The 19,023-nt window shown below is 41.2% G+C and overlaps 1 protein-coding gene across 1 annotated transcript in view; it reads left to right on the top strand.

Moving 5' to 3' along the window:
* Nucleotides 1-19,023, top strand: part of antxr1c (ANTXR cell adhesion molecule 1c) — a 63,677-nt gene that overhangs the window by 28,357 nt on the left and 16,297 nt on the right. Inside the window, exons 7-16 of the mRNA XM_034193730.1 lie at nucleotides 4,448-4,516; nucleotides 5,488-5,568; nucleotides 5,834-5,894; nucleotides 7,046-7,144; nucleotides 7,794-7,863; nucleotides 10,364-10,442; nucleotides 13,661-13,756; nucleotides 14,137-14,175; nucleotides 14,588-14,686; nucleotides 14,773-14,940. Of these exons, the coding sequence (XP_034049621.1) occupies nucleotides 4,448-4,516; nucleotides 5,488-5,568; nucleotides 5,834-5,894; nucleotides 7,046-7,144; nucleotides 7,794-7,863; nucleotides 10,364-10,442; nucleotides 13,661-13,756; nucleotides 14,137-14,175; nucleotides 14,588-14,686; nucleotides 14,773-14,940 (861 nt within the window). The remainder of the gene's footprint in view (nucleotides 1-4,447; nucleotides 4,517-5,487; nucleotides 5,569-5,833; nucleotides 5,895-7,045; nucleotides 7,145-7,793; nucleotides 7,864-10,363; nucleotides 10,443-13,660; nucleotides 13,757-14,136; nucleotides 14,176-14,587; nucleotides 14,687-14,772; nucleotides 14,941-19,023) is intronic.

Below are 19,023 nucleotides of genomic sequence, written 5' to 3'. Positions count from 1 at the left end.
CCCTGCCACTTTAAGCATTTTTTGTAATGTAGATGTAAATTAATATTCAGAGTTTTCAGCTAGTTGACAGTAGGGCTGTACAATATGGCCAAATTATAGTATCTCAGTATCGTCATATAAATTTATACATGCTGTCCATATTCTTGAGCCGCTTAGGTGGGTAGGGAGAGTTCCCATGGATTAAAAAAGCTTTTCAACCTACCATCCCTGGTTCTCAAGACCAGGCACCTTTTTTTTTTTTTTTTTAAGATATTTAGGTGTACCTTAGTAAACACGAGTTCCACCTTAGATTTGAAATGTATAACAGAAGCTATGCCTCACTGAATTTTCATATCAATATACGATATGACTATGATTTGACACAAAGTGCAGCAACAGTGAAAATTAAACATTCTTAAACTAAACAGTAATAATACCACACTCATTTTGCACTCATCATAAGGTTAGGATACTGTGTCCTCCAAAAGTATTGGAACACTTGGAATTTCACACATTTTAATTTGTTTATGTCATTTTAAATACAAGAAATACAAAAAAATGAAGAATTAAAATTTATAAAATTACCTTCCTCAAACTCGAACTGAACGCAAATCTCTAAAACTTGATAAAACCTGTAAATAATAATCAGTTTTTTTGCCAGTTTTCTTTAGACAAGTCAGGATGGAAACATGAACATTTCCAAGTCACTGAATATGTCTTGGACTTTATTTACATCAATTATGAAGAAATACAAAAGTTTCTTTCACCAAAACATCAAATCTAGTCTTTCATCTCAAATGTACTTTCTGTCAAATTGTGGCTGAACTTTCAGGTCTTCTTTTTAAGAAAATCCTCCTCTACACCACTTCATCAGGAAGATGGATTTTATATTTTTAATTAATTTATATCAAGTTGTAGAGATTTGCTTTCAGTTTGAGTTAAGGAAGATAATTTTAGAAAAAAAAATGTATTTGAAATGGAATAAACAAATTAAAATGTGTGAAATACCAAGTGTTCCAATACTTTTAAGGGCAACAGAAACACTGAGGAGCAGCATTTTACATCTCATATATAGTGCAGCAGATAAGAGAATATTTAGAGTGGAATCCTACAAATGGTGATACAAACATCAAATTTGGTACAAATAGTGCATAGACATTAACGCTTTTACAAAAACTGATTGGTTACTTGAATTTTCAATAGGCAGCCAGGTAGGGGTCAATTGAAGAATTACACAGGGGTCAAAATCAGGGGTGGGCAACTTGTTCCAGAAAGGGCCAAGAGCGTGCAGGTTTTCTTTGCAGCCACTGACTCCACCAGGTGATTTCACTGATTAATATCACTTTGAGCAGATGGAATCAGTTAATCAGTTAATGCTTGATGTCATGGATCAAACCTGCAGTCTTGACCCTGAACTCGATACTCGGCTTCAGGTTGCTCATGCTGCCTATGTAAGACTGGCCAATCTCATATTCCTGGATCGTGATATCAAAACCTCATCCAAAGTCCTGGTTTATTGCGCTATTGTTCTCCCATCTCTTCTTTACGGCTGTGAGAGCTGGACGCTGTACAAATATCAAATTCAAAAGCTTGAGCGATTCCATCAGCAGAAGCTCAGGAGGATCCTGAACATCTCATGGGAGGAGACGATTCCAAACACGGCTGTGCTCAAACGAGCTGACCTCCCCTCCATTGAAACAACAATCAGTCGACATCAACTTCGTTGGCTTGGACACATCCAGCGTATGGACCAAACCAGACATCCAAAGAGAGTTCTCTATTCAGAGCTGACTGCGAGACATCGAAAAAGAGGTGGTCCCAAGAAACGTTTCAAAGATTAGATCAAACGCACCCTTCAAGACTTTAAGATCAATCTGGATGTGTGGGAGGATCTCGCTCTGAATCATAGTGCCTGGAGATCTGCCTGCATGATTGGGTTAGGGTTAGACCATTGAAGGGGAGCAACGCCAACAGGCTGATGAAAAACGATGCTTGAAAAAGCTCCAAATTGCTCAACGAGAAGCCGGCACTGCACCCCCTCCAACTATCCCTTGCCCTTCCTGTCCTCGTCTCTTCTACTCACATCTTGGCCTATTCTCTCACATCAAATGGAAACACCCCTGATTCCTGGAACTATCCTCGATTATCGAGTGATGCCAACGATGACGATGACGATGCTTGATGTACAACTGAAGTCGTACATCAAGCAAGAATGGGAAAGTGTTATGTGCAGACGCAGGTTGAGGAGCGGACCAACGTCTGACCGAACCCAGCGCTAAATAACCAGAAAGCGGTTCCACAAACAAAACGATTTTATTTCCCCTCCAGTGCAATAATTAGTGTACAACATAAATATCTGGCTTGTCTGGCGGAGTGAAGGACGGCGCGCTCTCCAGCGCCCAAAAGAATCGAAGCCTCGGCGCTTCTGGACTCAGATTCACCGCCAAACACCCCCCAGGTGGACACGACAAACTGAAACGGAAAAGGTGAGGTAAATCAACAGAGCTACAGCAAATATCTTTCAGAGGCACACACTATCAGCAACACATTCAGGTCTGAATTTAAGCTTTATGTAAATGAGCAGCTTCTCACAACAGGTGGAGGATCATCAGTCCGTACGCCATGGCAGTGAGAAGCAAACTGCACAATTCTCATCAATGTTCAAATATACTGCGTAACAAAATGCCAAATTACTATTAACGATCATTCAGACAATAATCATCTCTGATGTGTGCTGAAAGCATGTGTCCCTCACCCGTCCTCCTTCACAGGCACAATGTGTCAAACCCTGGCGCGGTCCTCAGCGTCTCACAAACGAACGTCACAAAGTCGAGTTCCCGGCAATTCTGCTTGAACCACTCATGGCTTAAATGCAGAACGCCATCTCATTATCTGCTTCAGCTGAAAGTCTTTAAGTCTGCACGTGAGCATCATCCACAGGTGCAGCTAATAATGCTGATGAGGATGAAGGACTCTTCTGCCAGCACCTTCTCCACAGACAAAAACCAGTTTGCATACCACCTGGAGAGCAAAGAAAAGAAAACAACACAAAAACATCCAGCCAAACCCCCCAACACACAACAGGAAAGAATTCCACCTACAAAGCTTCAACAATTACTGTCCTCAGTTCTCAAATGCTTATTGAGTGTTGTTAGAAGGAAAGATGATGTAACATAGTGGTAAACATACCACTGTCCCAGCTTTTTTGAAATGTGTTGCAGGCATCCATTTCAAAATGAGCAAATATTTGCTCAAAAACAATAAAGTTTATGTTTGAACATATCTTGTCTTTGTGGTGTATTCAACTGAATATAGGTTGAAGAGGATTTGCAAATCATTGTATTCTGTTTTCATTTACATTTTAGACAATGTTCCAACTTCACTGGAATTGGGGTTGTATGATGTCATAAATAAAACTAGACACCTCCTGAAGAAACAAAGAACCTATGAACAGTGCTGAGGTCTTGAAGCTTTGCTTTCCTCTAAGTTTTGCTTTCTTAAAGCAGTCTTGCATATGGTCTTCTGCTTGTAATTTTTTTTTTTTTTTCTTCAAACTGAGGCCATTTGTCCAGTAAGGTAGCGGTGGTGGCCAAGCTGTTCAGTGTGCTTGTTGCCTGTACAGAGACTTCTAAGTTCAGCGCCATTGCTGTCCAGTGTCCATGTAATGTGGAGGTTGCGATTTCTTTCCACAAAAAAAAAAGGATATTTTTGAAAGCTGAGTGGTTTTCCAAAATTTATGACATCAGCACTTGCCAGAATAGAATGTGCTTAGAAGTTTGTGTACATGCCAGTAAAGCATCAAATTATGCTGAGACGAGTGGTCAAACGTCCAACCAGAATTCTGTCAGAAGCTTGTTGATGGCTAACACAAACATTTAGTCAGACTGAAACTTGCTAAGGAACATTCAACCAAATTTTAGGTGTGCTGTATGATTTTTGTTAGCTCTCTATGTATAATTTTATCCCTGTGTCAAATGCCAAAAACCCAAAATAAGACTTGTGTTACAACATCTTGGTGATTTCTTTCGTAGTTGTACAGCATTTTCAAATACTGGACCTTGGACCCAAAGTTCTATTTGTTCTCGATCTGCTCAGACCAGCTCAGCTCAGTCAGTGCTTATATTTTACACTTAGATCAGTACTTTGGCTCCTGAGGACCAGGATTGCGGAACGCTGTAGTTGAGATATTTGTTGGACAATCAAAAATAAATCACTGATGGCCCGATAATACCATGATATTTATACATATGATGAGCATCGGTAAACCTCTGACTACAACCAGTCACCCACGACGGTATCTTTGGCTTCATGTCCACGTGTGTAAACTATCAGAAAGTTAAAATTTGGTTAAATATATACTGTAATCCATTTCTCAGCCATCCATTGTTAACACTCATCTTATTCGTTGCTTTTGTTTCAGTCTAGTTGTCTGAGACTTATTTGGTTTCTTCTGTCCATGGTTGAACAGGCAGAAAGAGCCAGGTCTCTGGGAGCCATTGTCTACTGTGTTGGAGTGAAGGACTTCAATGAGACGCAGGTAATGCTTGAACAAATATAACAAACATAGACTACATTAACCAGTTTTGATCAGGTCAAAATTGTCACAATTTTGATGACTGTGTGCTTAAATTAGTTAATCATGAAGGGGGCGGGTCATGATGATTAGTTGTCAGAAAGCGCATGCTGTTCTTCACCGTGTCAAATCTAAAGCAACGTCTCGGGGCTGCGCTGAAGACTTAAGGGCACCGCTTTGCACAGATATTTTAAAATAATGGCATCTTCTTTTGCAGTCATATACATGCACCACACTGATAAATGTGAGGTACAGTGAGAGTAACAGAGAACACGTGCTCTGGAATTTGACTGCATACTGTGCAGTCATTGGCTGTTTGTAATTTGGCTAACCTATAATTTAAGAATTCTTGGAAAAACCATTTCAGTGATTTTTTTTTTTTTTTTTTTTTTTACTCTGAGTTGACTTTTGGGCCTCTGTGTGGCTGCCTTCATGGCAGGCGAGTCTGGAGGAAAGTCTGAAACCTGAAAAATGCCACAATAATTAAGTTCATCCTGTTAAGATACTCGTAATTATGTAGATGATTCAGTTTCCTGTATTTAATGCAACAAATGTTTAAAAGATGAGATATTGATTTTTTTGTTTGTTTTTTTTGTTGTTGTTTTTTTTGTTTGTTTTTTGCTCGTCTGGCTTGTTCATTCTCAGCCAATCACAGTCTAATTGATTGCAGTTGAACATGTTACCTGATTGTTGGTAATGTGCCACTGTTTGAATGATTCCACAGGCAAAGTGCCTCCTGACAGTTCTTTTATACATAGATTGTACCTGAAGTAGCATCATACTGGAAAATATGGAAGTATTTTTTATATATAAAATAAGTATCAGTCCTCCCAAGTGATGCACATAGAAAACGAAGACCTTTCCTTTCCGCATTCACTTTAACTCCTTCTTGCCTTTCATGCTAATTTGTCTCTCTCACCTTCTTTTTTCTGCAGCTAGCCACCATTGCTGACACAATCGAACACGTGTTTCCTGTCCTGGGTGGCTTCCACGCCCTGCGAGGAGTCATTGATTCAGTAAGTAAACCCCAAGCAGTGCTGTAGTCCCGGTCTTAGAATTAGAATCATGTACGTGGAGCAGCATGGGTACAAAAAAAAAAAAGAGGGCCAATTAAAACTACCTAAAGTCTCAAGTATTCCTTCATCCAAAGTGTGCGCGTCCACCAAATTCTGCTGACATTGTCCCTTAACTTTGACAAGCACGAGTGAAAACATCGCCTCCTGGTGGATTGGCGTCAGGATGAGCACTGAAAGATAATCACTGCTCTCGATTCTCTTGCAGATTATCAAGAAATCCTGCATTGAAATTTTGGCAGCGGAGCCGTCCAGTGTGTGCGCAGGAGGTGAGGATGTGCACGGACACTCTAAAGCTGACTTAACACATGCACTGATGCCAGCTTCCCGTCATCATCAGTATTGGGTTCATTTCATCACCGAGCACCTGGGAGACCTGAGCTCACCCCAGTAATCACAATCACTAATAGAAAGACAAAAATGTAAAAAAAAAAAAAAAAAAACTGCGTGTGCATCCAGGTCGCCGAGAGGAAACGTATTCCAATGGGGAATAAGTGCCTTGTTAAAAAAAAAAGAGAGAGAAAAGAAATAAGCGTTACAACAACAAAGGGTTTGAAATGGATATTAAATGGAATATGTGAATAGATGAAAAGGAAGATTATTAAACACTTTCGGAAAAATCTGAACCACATTTTTTTCACATCTGCTTTTGTCTTTTCTTCGAGAAGAAAACGATTTCACATGGGGATTTATCTTTGGTCTAGAGAAGGCCCAAGTCTGCGGTCCACTCATCCACGTTCAGGCCATCTTTACTCATTTAAAACTGACGGCAGACTCTTTGACCTCATATCACATCACTTATTATAGCAACTCGACAGCAGATTGTCGGGTCCGGAGAACGGTGTGGAGGTGTCTGACTCCCAACAATTAGAAGATTTGTCTTTCCTGATAGAAAAAATATGCTTTAATGCTGGATGATGCATGTTGATAACTTAATTAAATCCTCTATACTGTCACATTTTATTGTCCAGGCTCCATCTGTGACTTTCATCGCTCCATTACTCCAAACCAAACCATCACAGACACAAGATATTTCAGATAAAATTACATCTCACTGCCCTCTTATGGGACTCCATATAGGGCACCCACCTTGAAGTAATTTTTCTGGAAGATGTCAAATATCGCAGAACGCCTGAATACCCCTCTGTCTGCTCTACAGCACCAGTTTGACAGGAACTACTGGACAGACCTCTTGTTTCGTAGCTGATACAGTTACGTTGCCCTGCTTAAAGCACCATAGATTTTTTTTTTCCCTCTTAGGACTGACATTGATACTTTCCGACAACATACACCAAAACACTGGTTTCTCATGGAAAACCGATTTACAAAAAAAGAAACTAAGTTTGTCGTGTGACCCGTTAAGATTGGATTTGTAAAAAAAATTTTTCATGAATGACATTTCAGCATTTTGTGTAAACAGAGTCTTTCCAAGTGGTGGTAAGAGGGAACGGTTTTCTACATGCCAGGAACAAGAAGCAGGTGCTCTGCAGCTTCAAAATCAATGAAACCATGACAGTCAGTGAGTAGATCCACCCCTTATATTTGTAGTTTTTGTTTTACAATCAAATAGTACTCACTTATATGTTGAGGTCACTTTAAGCTGTTTTCATGCTTGCAGACACCCACATCAGTTCCACTACTCTTCTCTGCCATCTTCTTCCACATTCTCCTTTAGTCTGAGCAGTTGTCCAAGTATTTAAGATGATCTACAATAATCTACAATCATCACCTCTACTCCTTGCAGCCTCACTATTCGACTGTACTTCCCCCCATTCACACATAAACCCATTTGGCTTCTACTGACTTTCATTCCCCTTCTCTCCAAAGCATATCATCACCTCTCTAGGTCTCAATCTGCTTCCTACTCTGACTATATACACTTGGTGTAAAAAGAGAACTGGACTTTTTTTGTTTATTTATTTATGTGGTTTTTGATTTTACTTCAGATCAGTTTTAATATAAAAGCCAAAAGTGTAATTTTGGTCATTGCTGTATTTGCAGGATCTTATGCTGACCAGCAGAATGATCACGGTTTTAATTTTGATCTCTTATTGTTTCCTTCAAATGTGCACATAGCAAACTGTTATGTTATATTTTGTATTGACTTAAATACAGTTCCTGTGTACGTAGTATGTGTCTGCAGTACTCAGGTGATGTTTCATTTCCAGATGAGAAGCCAACCGGAGTAGAAAACACATTCTTACTGTGTCCAGCTCCTGTCGTCAACGAGGTCGGAAAGTAAGTGGCTTTCTGAAGGTTTCATATCCCCTGAAAGGCGCCGGGGGGATATGTCATCTATTGATGACTCTCGTTTTATTTTTACGGTCACACGTAAACTCCTTTCACGCTGTCAGTCTTCATCTCTTCACTCTGTTCTGGTCCCGCTGGGGGACATCAAAGCCACATGGCTGCTGGCCTCTGGTCTCGTGCATGTATGAGAATCACTGTGCACGTGCTCAGCCGTTAACCAAGCATAAAGAGTTATCTACCTACGAGTGGGAAGGTGAGGCACACTGTCACACCTTCAGAATCACTCAAAACAAAGCATGTCCCAGTTTACAGTTTGTTTTTGTCCGGAAATAATGTGGACATGCTTCATTTGCGAAAAAAATAAAGCCACAGAGCTGCAGGCTGGGATTTGGAGGTGCTGCGATGTAGAGTACCGGATCAGTGGTGAAGGAGTGTCAGGATTGTGCACAGAATATTTTTTTACTGCCTCTTTGACTGGTTGTACGTTTTTCAGTTTTGTTGGCGTGGTTTACTTGGTGCATTCTGTGCATTTACGTCTATTTCGTGCTACTTAAAGGGCAGAAATTAGGCTCTGGAAAGAATCCCTCGGTTTTGAGTCCAAAGACCTGATGCCAGCTGTAGTACTTACCGGTTATGTTTTTGATTAGTGTAATATTTGTTCCTGGAAATATCTGCACATGACATCATTATTTATCTGTATTTGGATCAAGAAAAATAAACCAAATGCAACACGGGGATAGAAACATAAAGTGACTCACACCGGCGGTTAAAGTGGTTTGACTTTAACTTGTAAGCTGGTTGACCGCATGAACAAACTCTTGCAAGAAATTTTTGCTTTTTTTATGTGTACTTGGCGAGCTGTGGCTGTGCAACTCGTTTATGTTTAACAACATACACAATTCCCAACTAATGCAAAATGCACCCTTTATTCTATAATCCTGCCACTGTCAGCAGGTAGGGTTGTTAATCTCAGGTACATCATGTGATTTATGCCTCCATTAATATCTGCACCCTATTTTTTAATTTTATTTATTTATTTTACACATTTTTTTAATATTAACATTGTGAAGCCTCTGAGCACTTTACTCAGCTTTGATGAATCGGTTTTATCAGAGAAATTACTTTTTCTACAAACTGCTGAAAAGGAACTCTGCAAGTATTATTAGGGAAGCTTCAGTAGACCTGAAAACAACAAAAACACCAACATATTTTTCCATACTTTAAAATTGTGCAGCATAGTTATTAATGAGATCTTCTATTTAATGACTACAATTACATTTATGATGATATTATTAAATTAATTTCCTAACCACTCACCACTACAATGCTTGGACAAAATCTTTAGTACTTGGATTAATGGTAAAGGTCCACCAGGTGGAGATATTGCTCCATTTCAAGAACCTTGAGCACAGGTTGCTGTGGAACACGATGACAGACCTGTAAGAGATGTGCTACTTCTGCACTAAACAGAGTGAAGCTGTCGTTTTAGAATTTAAGGAGGAAAAATATAGTTAGGTGCAGTTCTTCAGATGTCACTGCACTACTAACGTGCCAACAATTACAAAGTAGGCTGCTGCCGATTTTTTTGCTGCTATTTTGACTGTACTGTGAACTTTTCTAAATCGCCTGGTAGTTGCCCTGTTTTGCTCATACCATCCTTCCTCGTAGGGATCGAACGATAAGCGGTATCGATAATCAGGAGAAGTTGACTGATTATTAGCACAGACAATCAGGTGAATATTGCTGACGATAATCAGTTGACATTTGCCCAATGATTGGCCTGGCTGAGTATCCGATAATCAGGAGGGGTCAGCTGATTATTGGTGCCGAATATCAGCGCTGATAATCGGTAGACTAGTCCTTCAAAAAGGTATTTCTCACAAACTTAACAATTTTCAAGAGTGAGTCAAACTCTCACAAGCTTGATCCCCAACACTGTTTTGAATTTGACTGTAAATTTATCGGGTTATTATTGGAAAACATGCATAGTTATGATGGCGAGCTTCACCCGATTCCACAGTGCTCCGCTTCCTCTGTTGGTCAGACTAAAAACCGGTTTGTCGGTCAGACGTCATACTTTCACAGCCACCTGGTTGACCACCAAATACGACTTTAAAAGGCATGCCTTTTTCTCACAAGCACCGAACAGGAACTTGCCAAACAGAAGTCACTGAGGTCACCTCCGGTTTGTAGGACCGTTTTTCCGTGCATGAACGAGGACGGGATTCACAGTTGTCATAGGGCGCCTCCTGTGTCATGACCTGTTGTGTCATGGAGAGGCCATGACACAATAGACTCCTACGACTCCAAACTCCTGAGGAGGTTCAGAGATGCTGAAAGGGATTCTGACACGGAAATTCAGGAAAGAGGTTCTTGTTCTGACAAAATGTTTATTCGTTGCTGATGGGAGCTTGCTGCTGAGATGGATTATTGTTTAGTCTTACACAACATTAATAATTGTCCCCCGTGTGTGTTTGTGGTGCTTCAGGGTGATTTACCTCCAAGTGAGCATGAACGACGGCCTGTCCTTCATCAGCAGCAACGTGCACATCACCACCACAGAGTGTGTAAGTGCAACCGATCACTCACTGGATTTTACTGACAAGTCACTAAAATCAGGCACAAACAAACCAAACTTTACTTTCTGTACACTTGTTTGTGTTGAAAAGTGTCACAGTAACAATATTAACAGAATAATAAAATAAAGGGAAAACCATGTTAGAGTGCACACCCGTGCCAAACCCAACGAACACCGTCATTCAGAAATATTGGAGTATAATAACATATTGAATTGAGTATTGCAATATTTTTTAAATCAGTGACTCCATGAAACAAATGGGAGGTACTGGTTTTCCCAAACCTCTTTGGGATGTTGGAAGAAAGCAGATTTTTGAAGGGCTGTGATTGAGTTGTCCTTGAGAAAGGCACTAAATCTCAATGTCCAAGACTTTAGTCTGTCTAAGGTGTGTGAATGTCTATAATTGAATCAACATGATTGAGGGTGGAGCTTCATTTCGTTGGTTAAAAACCCTCAAAATGCAGTTTAAGACCATTTAAAGCAATCTAACAAAATAAAACACGTATGTTTGGAACATACGTGGAACTGGAGCCACTGCAGACTCCCAACCAGCCAAAGGAAACAAACTGTTTGAAGACATTTGCCCCCGGCCCATGTGGCGTCAGATGTATGAAAATGCTGCGAATTTAAAAGGCTTCTGTGGTTTGTGATCTGCAGACTTCAGTTTGCCGGCCCACAGCAATTAGTCACTTCTCCCCACTACAGACAAAAGGAAAAAACCATGTCGGCTGAAGGCACACCAAGACTGGAGACCGGTTAGCCTGATGTAACAATCAACATAACTCAATGGATAAGTTAATTAAAAACCTTTACTACTACGTGTGTCCAACCATCTTGCAGGAGCTCAGAAATCTTATTTGGTATGTTAGTACCAAACCTGAGCCCAATGACCACCATATGGATATGTGGCCAAAAACTACAGAGGATCTTCAGACAGCACAAAATCCCAGTTTACTTTAAACCAGTCAACACCTTGAGACAGAAATTAGTTCACCCTAAGGACAGGATTCCTAGTTACAAACAGAGCAATGTAGTGTATCATATCAGATGTCAGGAAAACTGTAATGAACACTACATAGGTGAGACGAAGCAACTTTTACACAAGAGGCTATACCAGCACCGCAGAGAGGTCGCCAGTGGACCTCAGTCTGCAGTTCATCTCCACCTGAAAGACACTAACCACACGTTTGAGGACAAGGAAGTTAAAATCTTAGCCAGAGAGAAGAAATGGTTTGAGAGAGGTGTCAAGGAAGCATTCTTTGTAAAACAGTTGTAACCCAGCCTTAACCGCGGAGCGGGTCTCAGACACGCTTTGTCCCCTGTTTACAATGTGGTACTCAGGTCAAAGCAGTTTCAGTCTTTTGTTCATGGTAATGAGTCATTCACGTCATCAGGAGAGAGTCGTCAAGGGAGCCATCAGGGGAGGCTTCCGTCCTGTCATTAGGAGAGTGCTAACTAGAGAACAATAGGTGCTAATTAGAGCTATTGTTTAGTCACTAGCCTATAGCAGTCAGCCTCTCGGTAGGTGGGGTCTGGTTAGGTTAAAAAACTCCAGCTTTTGTTGGCTTCTGGTTTATTCTTCTCTACAAGAGTCAAGACAGAGTTCAGACTACCAGAGCAAGAATGTTAGCTGAGGAAGCTTCTGTGATTTGAAGCGAAACGTCCTCACATCAAGCAACCCAGTCCAGTCGAAGATGCAAGCTTCTCTACTATGGAAACCACCTGGACAACTGAGAGCCCACACAGAAACTTTTTAAGGAGACATTAATGTTTAGCAGCTCTTACTGGAGCCATTGAGTAGGGAGATGAATCAGATGTGCAACACAAACACATTTCTAAACAGTTTGTAAGTTAACAGTCAAATTAATCAAATTGTGCAAAAAGTTAAGTGTTTATGCTACACCAAATCTTTGCTCTGGACAAATCTTCACCGAATCGGTTCATTCACCATTTAAAAGGAAGTTACACAGTCCAGAGTGACCGTCCACACAATGACATAAAGGCACGGGATTGAAAAATGTGATGCCGTATGTGCAAGAACATCGAGTGACTGCTCAGCTGTTAAGGCCCCCTGACACTTGCACGACTTTGATCTGCGCACTTGCACACACGTCGTTGTGACGATCCCACCCACTGTGTTCCCAGATGGACACCGTGCTTTTTTCCACTGGCTGCCATGTGCTCTACGCTAGATGCTGCATATATAAAATAATGATTTTGTAGCGGATTAGTCATTTTCTCTGTGAGTTGTCTGTTGAAAACGGCTCTAATCACTTTCTGAATCACAGAGGACTGCTCCAGCCGGAGCTGTTCTCGTGCCCACGCTGAACGAGCTGGAGAAAGCATTTGGAGCCATCTAAAAAGGTAATTATTTGTCATGTTTATTTTGTAATGGCTTGGTAAAACAGTTGCATGTTCTTTCCTTCTTGTGTGCAGCTGTAAAAGTATGTTTGTGACAGATTTAACATCTCATTATAATCCAGTGGTGTCTAAACTTCTCCAGAAAGGACCGAGAGCGTGCAGGTTTTCCTTGCAGCCACTGACTCTAGCAGGTGATTTCACTGATGAACTCATTCCACCTGCTCAAAGTGATATTAATCAGTGACAATTCTCTTTGCGCAATTGCATGTGTCGACACCCCTCTCACGTTCAGTCTACAGCCGTTAAAGACGAGTTTACTCTTCTGCTTGACACAGGGCGTGCAAGTGCATGCATCAAAGTCGTGCAAGTGTCAGGGGGCCTTTACTCTGTACAGTCTTGGCTGACCTTTCAACTGTTAATAATTTTACATGAAAATTGAAATTCTTACAAGTGGAATTGTGACTTGTTTGCAGAATTGGGTTTTTCACTAAAGCCTCAAATGTTCAGAAGAAAAATCCCACTTTCTTGCTCTTAGAAAGGGAAAAGTCGAGCTACATGTGATCCTCATCTGTGGTTAATAATGGGAACCGTGTTTGTCTCACGTGTCTTTTAACAGAAAAGATACGACTAATGAATTTAACTTGGAATCAGACAACTGCTGTTCACCGCTCTCATTGATGGAAATTTGTGTCAGGGTCTGTCAGAAGAATATAAGATTTCCAGACCTGGTATCAGGGTGTGCAGGTTCAATCAAGAATAGAACAGAATAGAGCCTTTATCGCCATTATATTGCCTCAGATGTCGTTCTGCGATAATGTTTGTTAAAGTCTGTTGTCTCCTCCTCAGTTTGACGGCACCATTCTCCTGATCACCCTGCTGGTGTTGTTCCTCCTGCTGGCCCTTCTCTTCATGTGGTGGTTCTGGCCTCTCTGCTGCACTGTAGTAAGAAACTGTACTTAAGCAGTGGGTCGTTAGAGAGGAACAAATATTACTCAGATCCAGATCTTCAAAGCATTAGCTAAAAAGACCAGGTGTCAAGGAAATACAAGCCAAAAACTAAGCTATTGCATGAACATGACATCGAATGTACCAGAGTCTACGGTGCATGGAAAGTTTACCTTTGCCCTTTGACTACAGACTTCATTCAGGGCTTAATTTAACATCGCTTCAGGATTTAGAAAGTATGGTCATTTCTGTATTATGTGGTATATTTACCCTTTCACTCCAGATTTAGGAGGGAGGTCCATTTGAATAAAGGTCAGTAGTCCTGGTGTTTTTAACTTGTCTACTAAAACCTCACACGTCTCTTTCTGCTTTTGTAGGTGATCAAAGACCCGCCCCCGCCACCTCCCCCTGAGCCAGTGAGTACAATATTTGATTGGTCCCACAAATGCACATAAACCTCCCAAAAACACACGTAAGATTTCCAGTGTTTAGAATAAAAATAAAAATTGTACATGAAAATGATGGATGCGTCCATATGTAGACTCCCAGACTGCCTTCGAATGTAGGAAAAAGGTTACAGATTTTTATCCAGTATGAAATATGGAGGGTTCTATGGATCAGCACGTCCATCCGTCTGTCCGTTAGTCCATGCCTCCGGAACCTCTTAGTCACAACAATTCCTCCCTGCATCACCTGAAGCTAGATCTGCCCTTGTTTATAGTCCCTAAACCTGCATTTATATTAAAAAAAAAAAGTGATTATGTGCACCACCCACATGACAGTAAAGATTATTGAATCTTCTTCATTTTTGGTGTGTGTGTGTTTTAGGAGTCAGATGATGAAGACGGCCTTCCAAAGAAGAAGTGGCCTACTGTGGATGCCTCGTATTACGGAGGGAGAGGAATTGGAGGAATAAAACGGATGGAGGTGAGACTGTGGCAAAACAGATGCACTTGAGTGCAGTGGTCTTTCAGATCACTTTATTTTGTGTTACTCTGTATAAATAATTGTAGGTGCGTTGGGGAGGAAAGGGCTCTACCGAGGAGGGGGCAAAGCTGGAGAAGCCTAAGAATGCTGTCGTGAAAATGCCGGAGCAGGAGTACGAACCCTTCGAGCCCAAGCCTAAAAAACCTCACAACAAGAAGCCGCCACAGAGCCGGAAGTGGTACAGTCCTATCCAGGTAAAACAATCAAACTCACTTCTCAGATCTTTCATTTACTTGACAGACGTACTGTTTTAGCATTTACCATTTTGTCCAGATTATAAATCGCACCGGAGTATTTATTTGTTGAATGTGCCACTACCATTTCATGCAGCAAGAAGCAAAATTAATTTAAATGGTGCATAAATCATTCATAACGCAAACACCACATTAGGAAGCAGAAGCTAATGAGCTAATTGTTATTGTAAAGTAAGTCCCTTTGGCTTCTCCCTTGTTTTCAGTCGAGGGTCACCACAGCAGATCTGAGGTGGATCTACATGTTGATTTGGCACAGGATTTACTCCAGATGCCCTTCCTGATGGATCTCCATATTACATGGAGAATGGGCAAGGGTGGGTTTGAACCGGGAAACTTCTGCACTAGAAACAAGTGCACTTAATTGCTTGGTAACCACCCCTGTTGTTGTACTAGGTACCACATATGAGTAAACTGCTTCTTTTGGCCACTAAACATACCAACTTGCTCCAGTTGAGTGTCACAGGGGGGCAGCTGGAGCCTTTCCCAGCAGTCATAGGGTGTGAGGCATGGTACACCCCGGACAGGACACCAGTCTATCCTACGGGCCACGTATAGACAGACAAACACACACACGGACCTACAGTCGATTTAAAGTTTCTGATTCACCTAAGATGCATGACTTTGGAGGTGGGAGGAAGCTGGAGCACCCAGAGAGAACCCACACAAACACAGGGAGAACAGGGAAACTCCACACAGAAAGGCCCCAGGTGGGAAGCGAACCCACAACCTACTTGCTGTAAGGCAAGTGCTGACCATTAAGCCACTGTGCTGCCAGTATAAGTTATTTCAGAGTCTTTCAGGTTGAGAGCATGATTTATTAAATGTATTCATTCTCTAAGATTAAGAACATTTTTCTTGTTCAGAGGTGGTGTTTCTCCTTTTTCTGCTCCAGAGTGTGATTCACAGTAACTCAGTCAGTACGCAGGAGAAGCTTGTCACGTATGTAGATGGTGCCACCTTGTGGCCATAGATGATAATGCCGTATTTTGTCATATGTAAAACGAAGAACCTCCCAAACTAGTGAACAAAATATGACTTATAGCCCATAAAATACAGTATTTGATTTACAGTCATGGATTTTGGTTTGTACTTATGCAGAACTTCCCATCAGTGATTTATGAGGAACTCCATCTTCTTTGTAGATTGAGCTCTGCGTTTTTTTGGTGTCAAACAGCGACGGTTTATTCTGACATAAGAGAGTCGTCTGCTGGTTCTGACCTGATTCACCTTTAACACGCACATGTGACCAAAGTACTATTAGCTGAAGACAGTGAGGCATTATGGGACCTGGCGTCATGAATGTTTTTGCTTTTACTCGTACATCACAGTAACAACACCAGCCTTTCATTCAGCCGCGGTACTTTGTGCTGCAGTACTTCTTTGTAAGTACACACTGCTACGTTCACACGGGAGATGCTGTGAATCAGCGTCATACTGCAGTGATTCACAACCTGGAGAGAAAACTCAAAGTCCACACTGATACAGCTTCTTCACAGAAGGTTCTGGTTTTTTTGAACGGGTTCCATCTCATGCTCTGTCTTTCCCCTTATTTATGAGCAAGACCCAAGATACTGCATCTCGAGCAGTAACACAGTCACACGGTCAGAGATCATCTGATAAGCGTTTTGAGTGCCGTTCACCTGTGTGACATCACGGCGGCGTTAGCCTCAGATTACAGCTCATGTTATGCAACACAGCTGGTTTACAACAAGGCAGCGCGCTCTGGCTCCATAAAAACTCTAATCAGCCTCCACTTTTTCCAACATGAGGCTCGTGGGAGGAAAAACATTCAGGACAATGATAACATTTTCTCTGGATTAGACATCAGGTCTCGCTCAGATGCCAAACCATTTAATACTTGATCTTTCTGATACAAACAAGAAGAGAAAAATCTGATTAACAGCTTAATCACGAAAACAAAGAACCTCAGACTCATGTGTTCACGATTACCTTCACCCTGTGCCCAACATGGGAAAAGAGTCCAGCGTACGCTACAGTACTGTGTGGCCTAACTTTACAAAAAGAGGTGTGTCTCTGTGGCTCCGCCCTCCTCTGCCTCTGTGCCCCTCTTTCCGTTTCTGCAGACTTGTTTATTTCTACGAATCTCTTGCACAGTGTTTTTTGCACAGGTAAAAGAATTGTTTTTGTTCATATCAGCAGTGTTTGTTGGTGCAGTGAAACAGGCATTCCCTTTCCAGACTTCTTCTGTGGTTTTCTGTACAGTGAGTGCTAACACTGCCCCCTAGTTAACACATTAGTAGGCACACCACTGTGTCAGACAGCAGTCTGCAGTTGTGAGAAGCTTCTAACGGCTGCCGGCTGAAAAATGTAGGAGTTGGCTGCAGGGATGTTCCTGCATAAAAATAATGTCAGTGAGCCAAAGGCTCATGCATCATAAAAACGATGGGCCTTTTTTTCTAGCAGTGTATGAGCCGACGCGTGCGCGACCGTATAATGAAACATTACAATATTTATATTTATTATTGTTTTAACAATGGTGCCTTTTCTGTTTTCCAATGGCCAAAATAGAGCCATCGGGTATTGTGAAGACCTGGCGTCTGTCCGTTTGTCTGTCTGTGCTCAGCATAACTCCAGTCCTGTTACTGCCAGAGTCTTCAAATTCACATAGAACATTCTTGGGACACAGACCTCAGTCAAGTTCAAAGGTGGCTTACCTTGACCTATTTTAAGAGGTCAAAAGGTCATGTTCTGTTTCCTATTGTTATGCTCATGTGGCCGCGGGTATTTTAGCATTGTGTTATATTTAAATTTCAGGTGTTAACAATAAATCCATCAAAATCACCAGCATAGTACCGAATTCATGACCACATTTTCCCCCCAAATATGCTGCTCCGTGCTACCGGCTAAAACCCTTCGACTCCTGCTGGGCTCACGCACTCGTGCCCCGGTCAGAGCAGGTCATATGAGTGTACAGCTCTGAGAGCGAGGAACAAAAATTCTCATTGCTCCGTTAAACTCACATGGATTGAAGTCAGCGTTTATCACGTTATACTAGGGGTGGGACGATACATCGCTTATTGTGCTATAATTGTACCACAGGGGCCTGTATCACATCGTATCGTGATACCTTGACAAGTCAGCTACTGCATGGAAGAAATAATGACCACTTACAAAGATTTATAAAAGATACAAATTGGAAACAGATAACACAGAGGATTACAATCTAATCTATTCACCATAACTTGTTTATGGAAACATTTACCAAAGATTATATGTAATTGATGTGAATGGTGATAGGTATAGGATAGTGACAAGTGTATCATTGTGCCCCTACTTTATACATTTAGATTACATCTTAATTTGTGATTATGTAATTACTGTGAGTGTCTCTGTGAATTTTCAGACCTTTTGTCTGACTTAGTGCTTAGCTCAGATAAGATAATTGTAGTGGGCGATTTTAACATCCACACAGATGCTGAGAATGACAGCCTCAACACTGCATTTAATCTATTATTAGACTCAATTGGCTTTGCTCAAAATGTAAATGAGTCCACCCACCACTTTAATCATATCTTAGATCTTGTTCTGAATTATGGTATGGAAATTGAAGACTTAACAGTATTCCCTGAAAACTCCCTTCTGTCTGATCATTTCTTAATAACATTTACATTTACTCTGATGGACTACCCAGTTCATTACACTAGAAGTCTTTCAGAAAGCGCTGTAACTAGGTTTAAGGATATGATTCCTTCTTTATGTTCTCTAATGCCATATACCAACACAGTGCAGAGTAGCTACCTAAACTCTGTAAGTGAGATAGAGTATCTCGTCAATAGTTTTACATCCTCATTGAAGACAACTTTGGATGCTGTAGCTCCTCTGAAAAAGAGAGCTTTAAATCAGAAGTGCCTGACTCCGTGGTATAACTCACAAACTCGCAGCTTAAAGCAGATAACCCGTAAGTTGGTGAAGAAATGGCGTCTCACTAATTTAGAAGATCTTCACTTAGCCTGGAAAAAGAGTCTGTTGCTCTATAAAAAAGCCCTCCGTAAAGCTAGGACA

The sequence above is a fragment of the Thalassophryne amazonica genome, chromosome 18 (genome assembly GCF_902500255.1).
Source record: "Thalassophryne amazonica chromosome 18, fThaAma1.1, whole genome shotgun sequence".
Classification (NCBI taxonomy): Eukaryota; Metazoa; Chordata; class Actinopteri; order Batrachoidiformes; family Batrachoididae; genus Thalassophryne; species Thalassophryne amazonica.
Note: the sequence above shows the minus strand (reverse complement) of the source record. Positions and strands in the feature narration are given on the sequence as shown.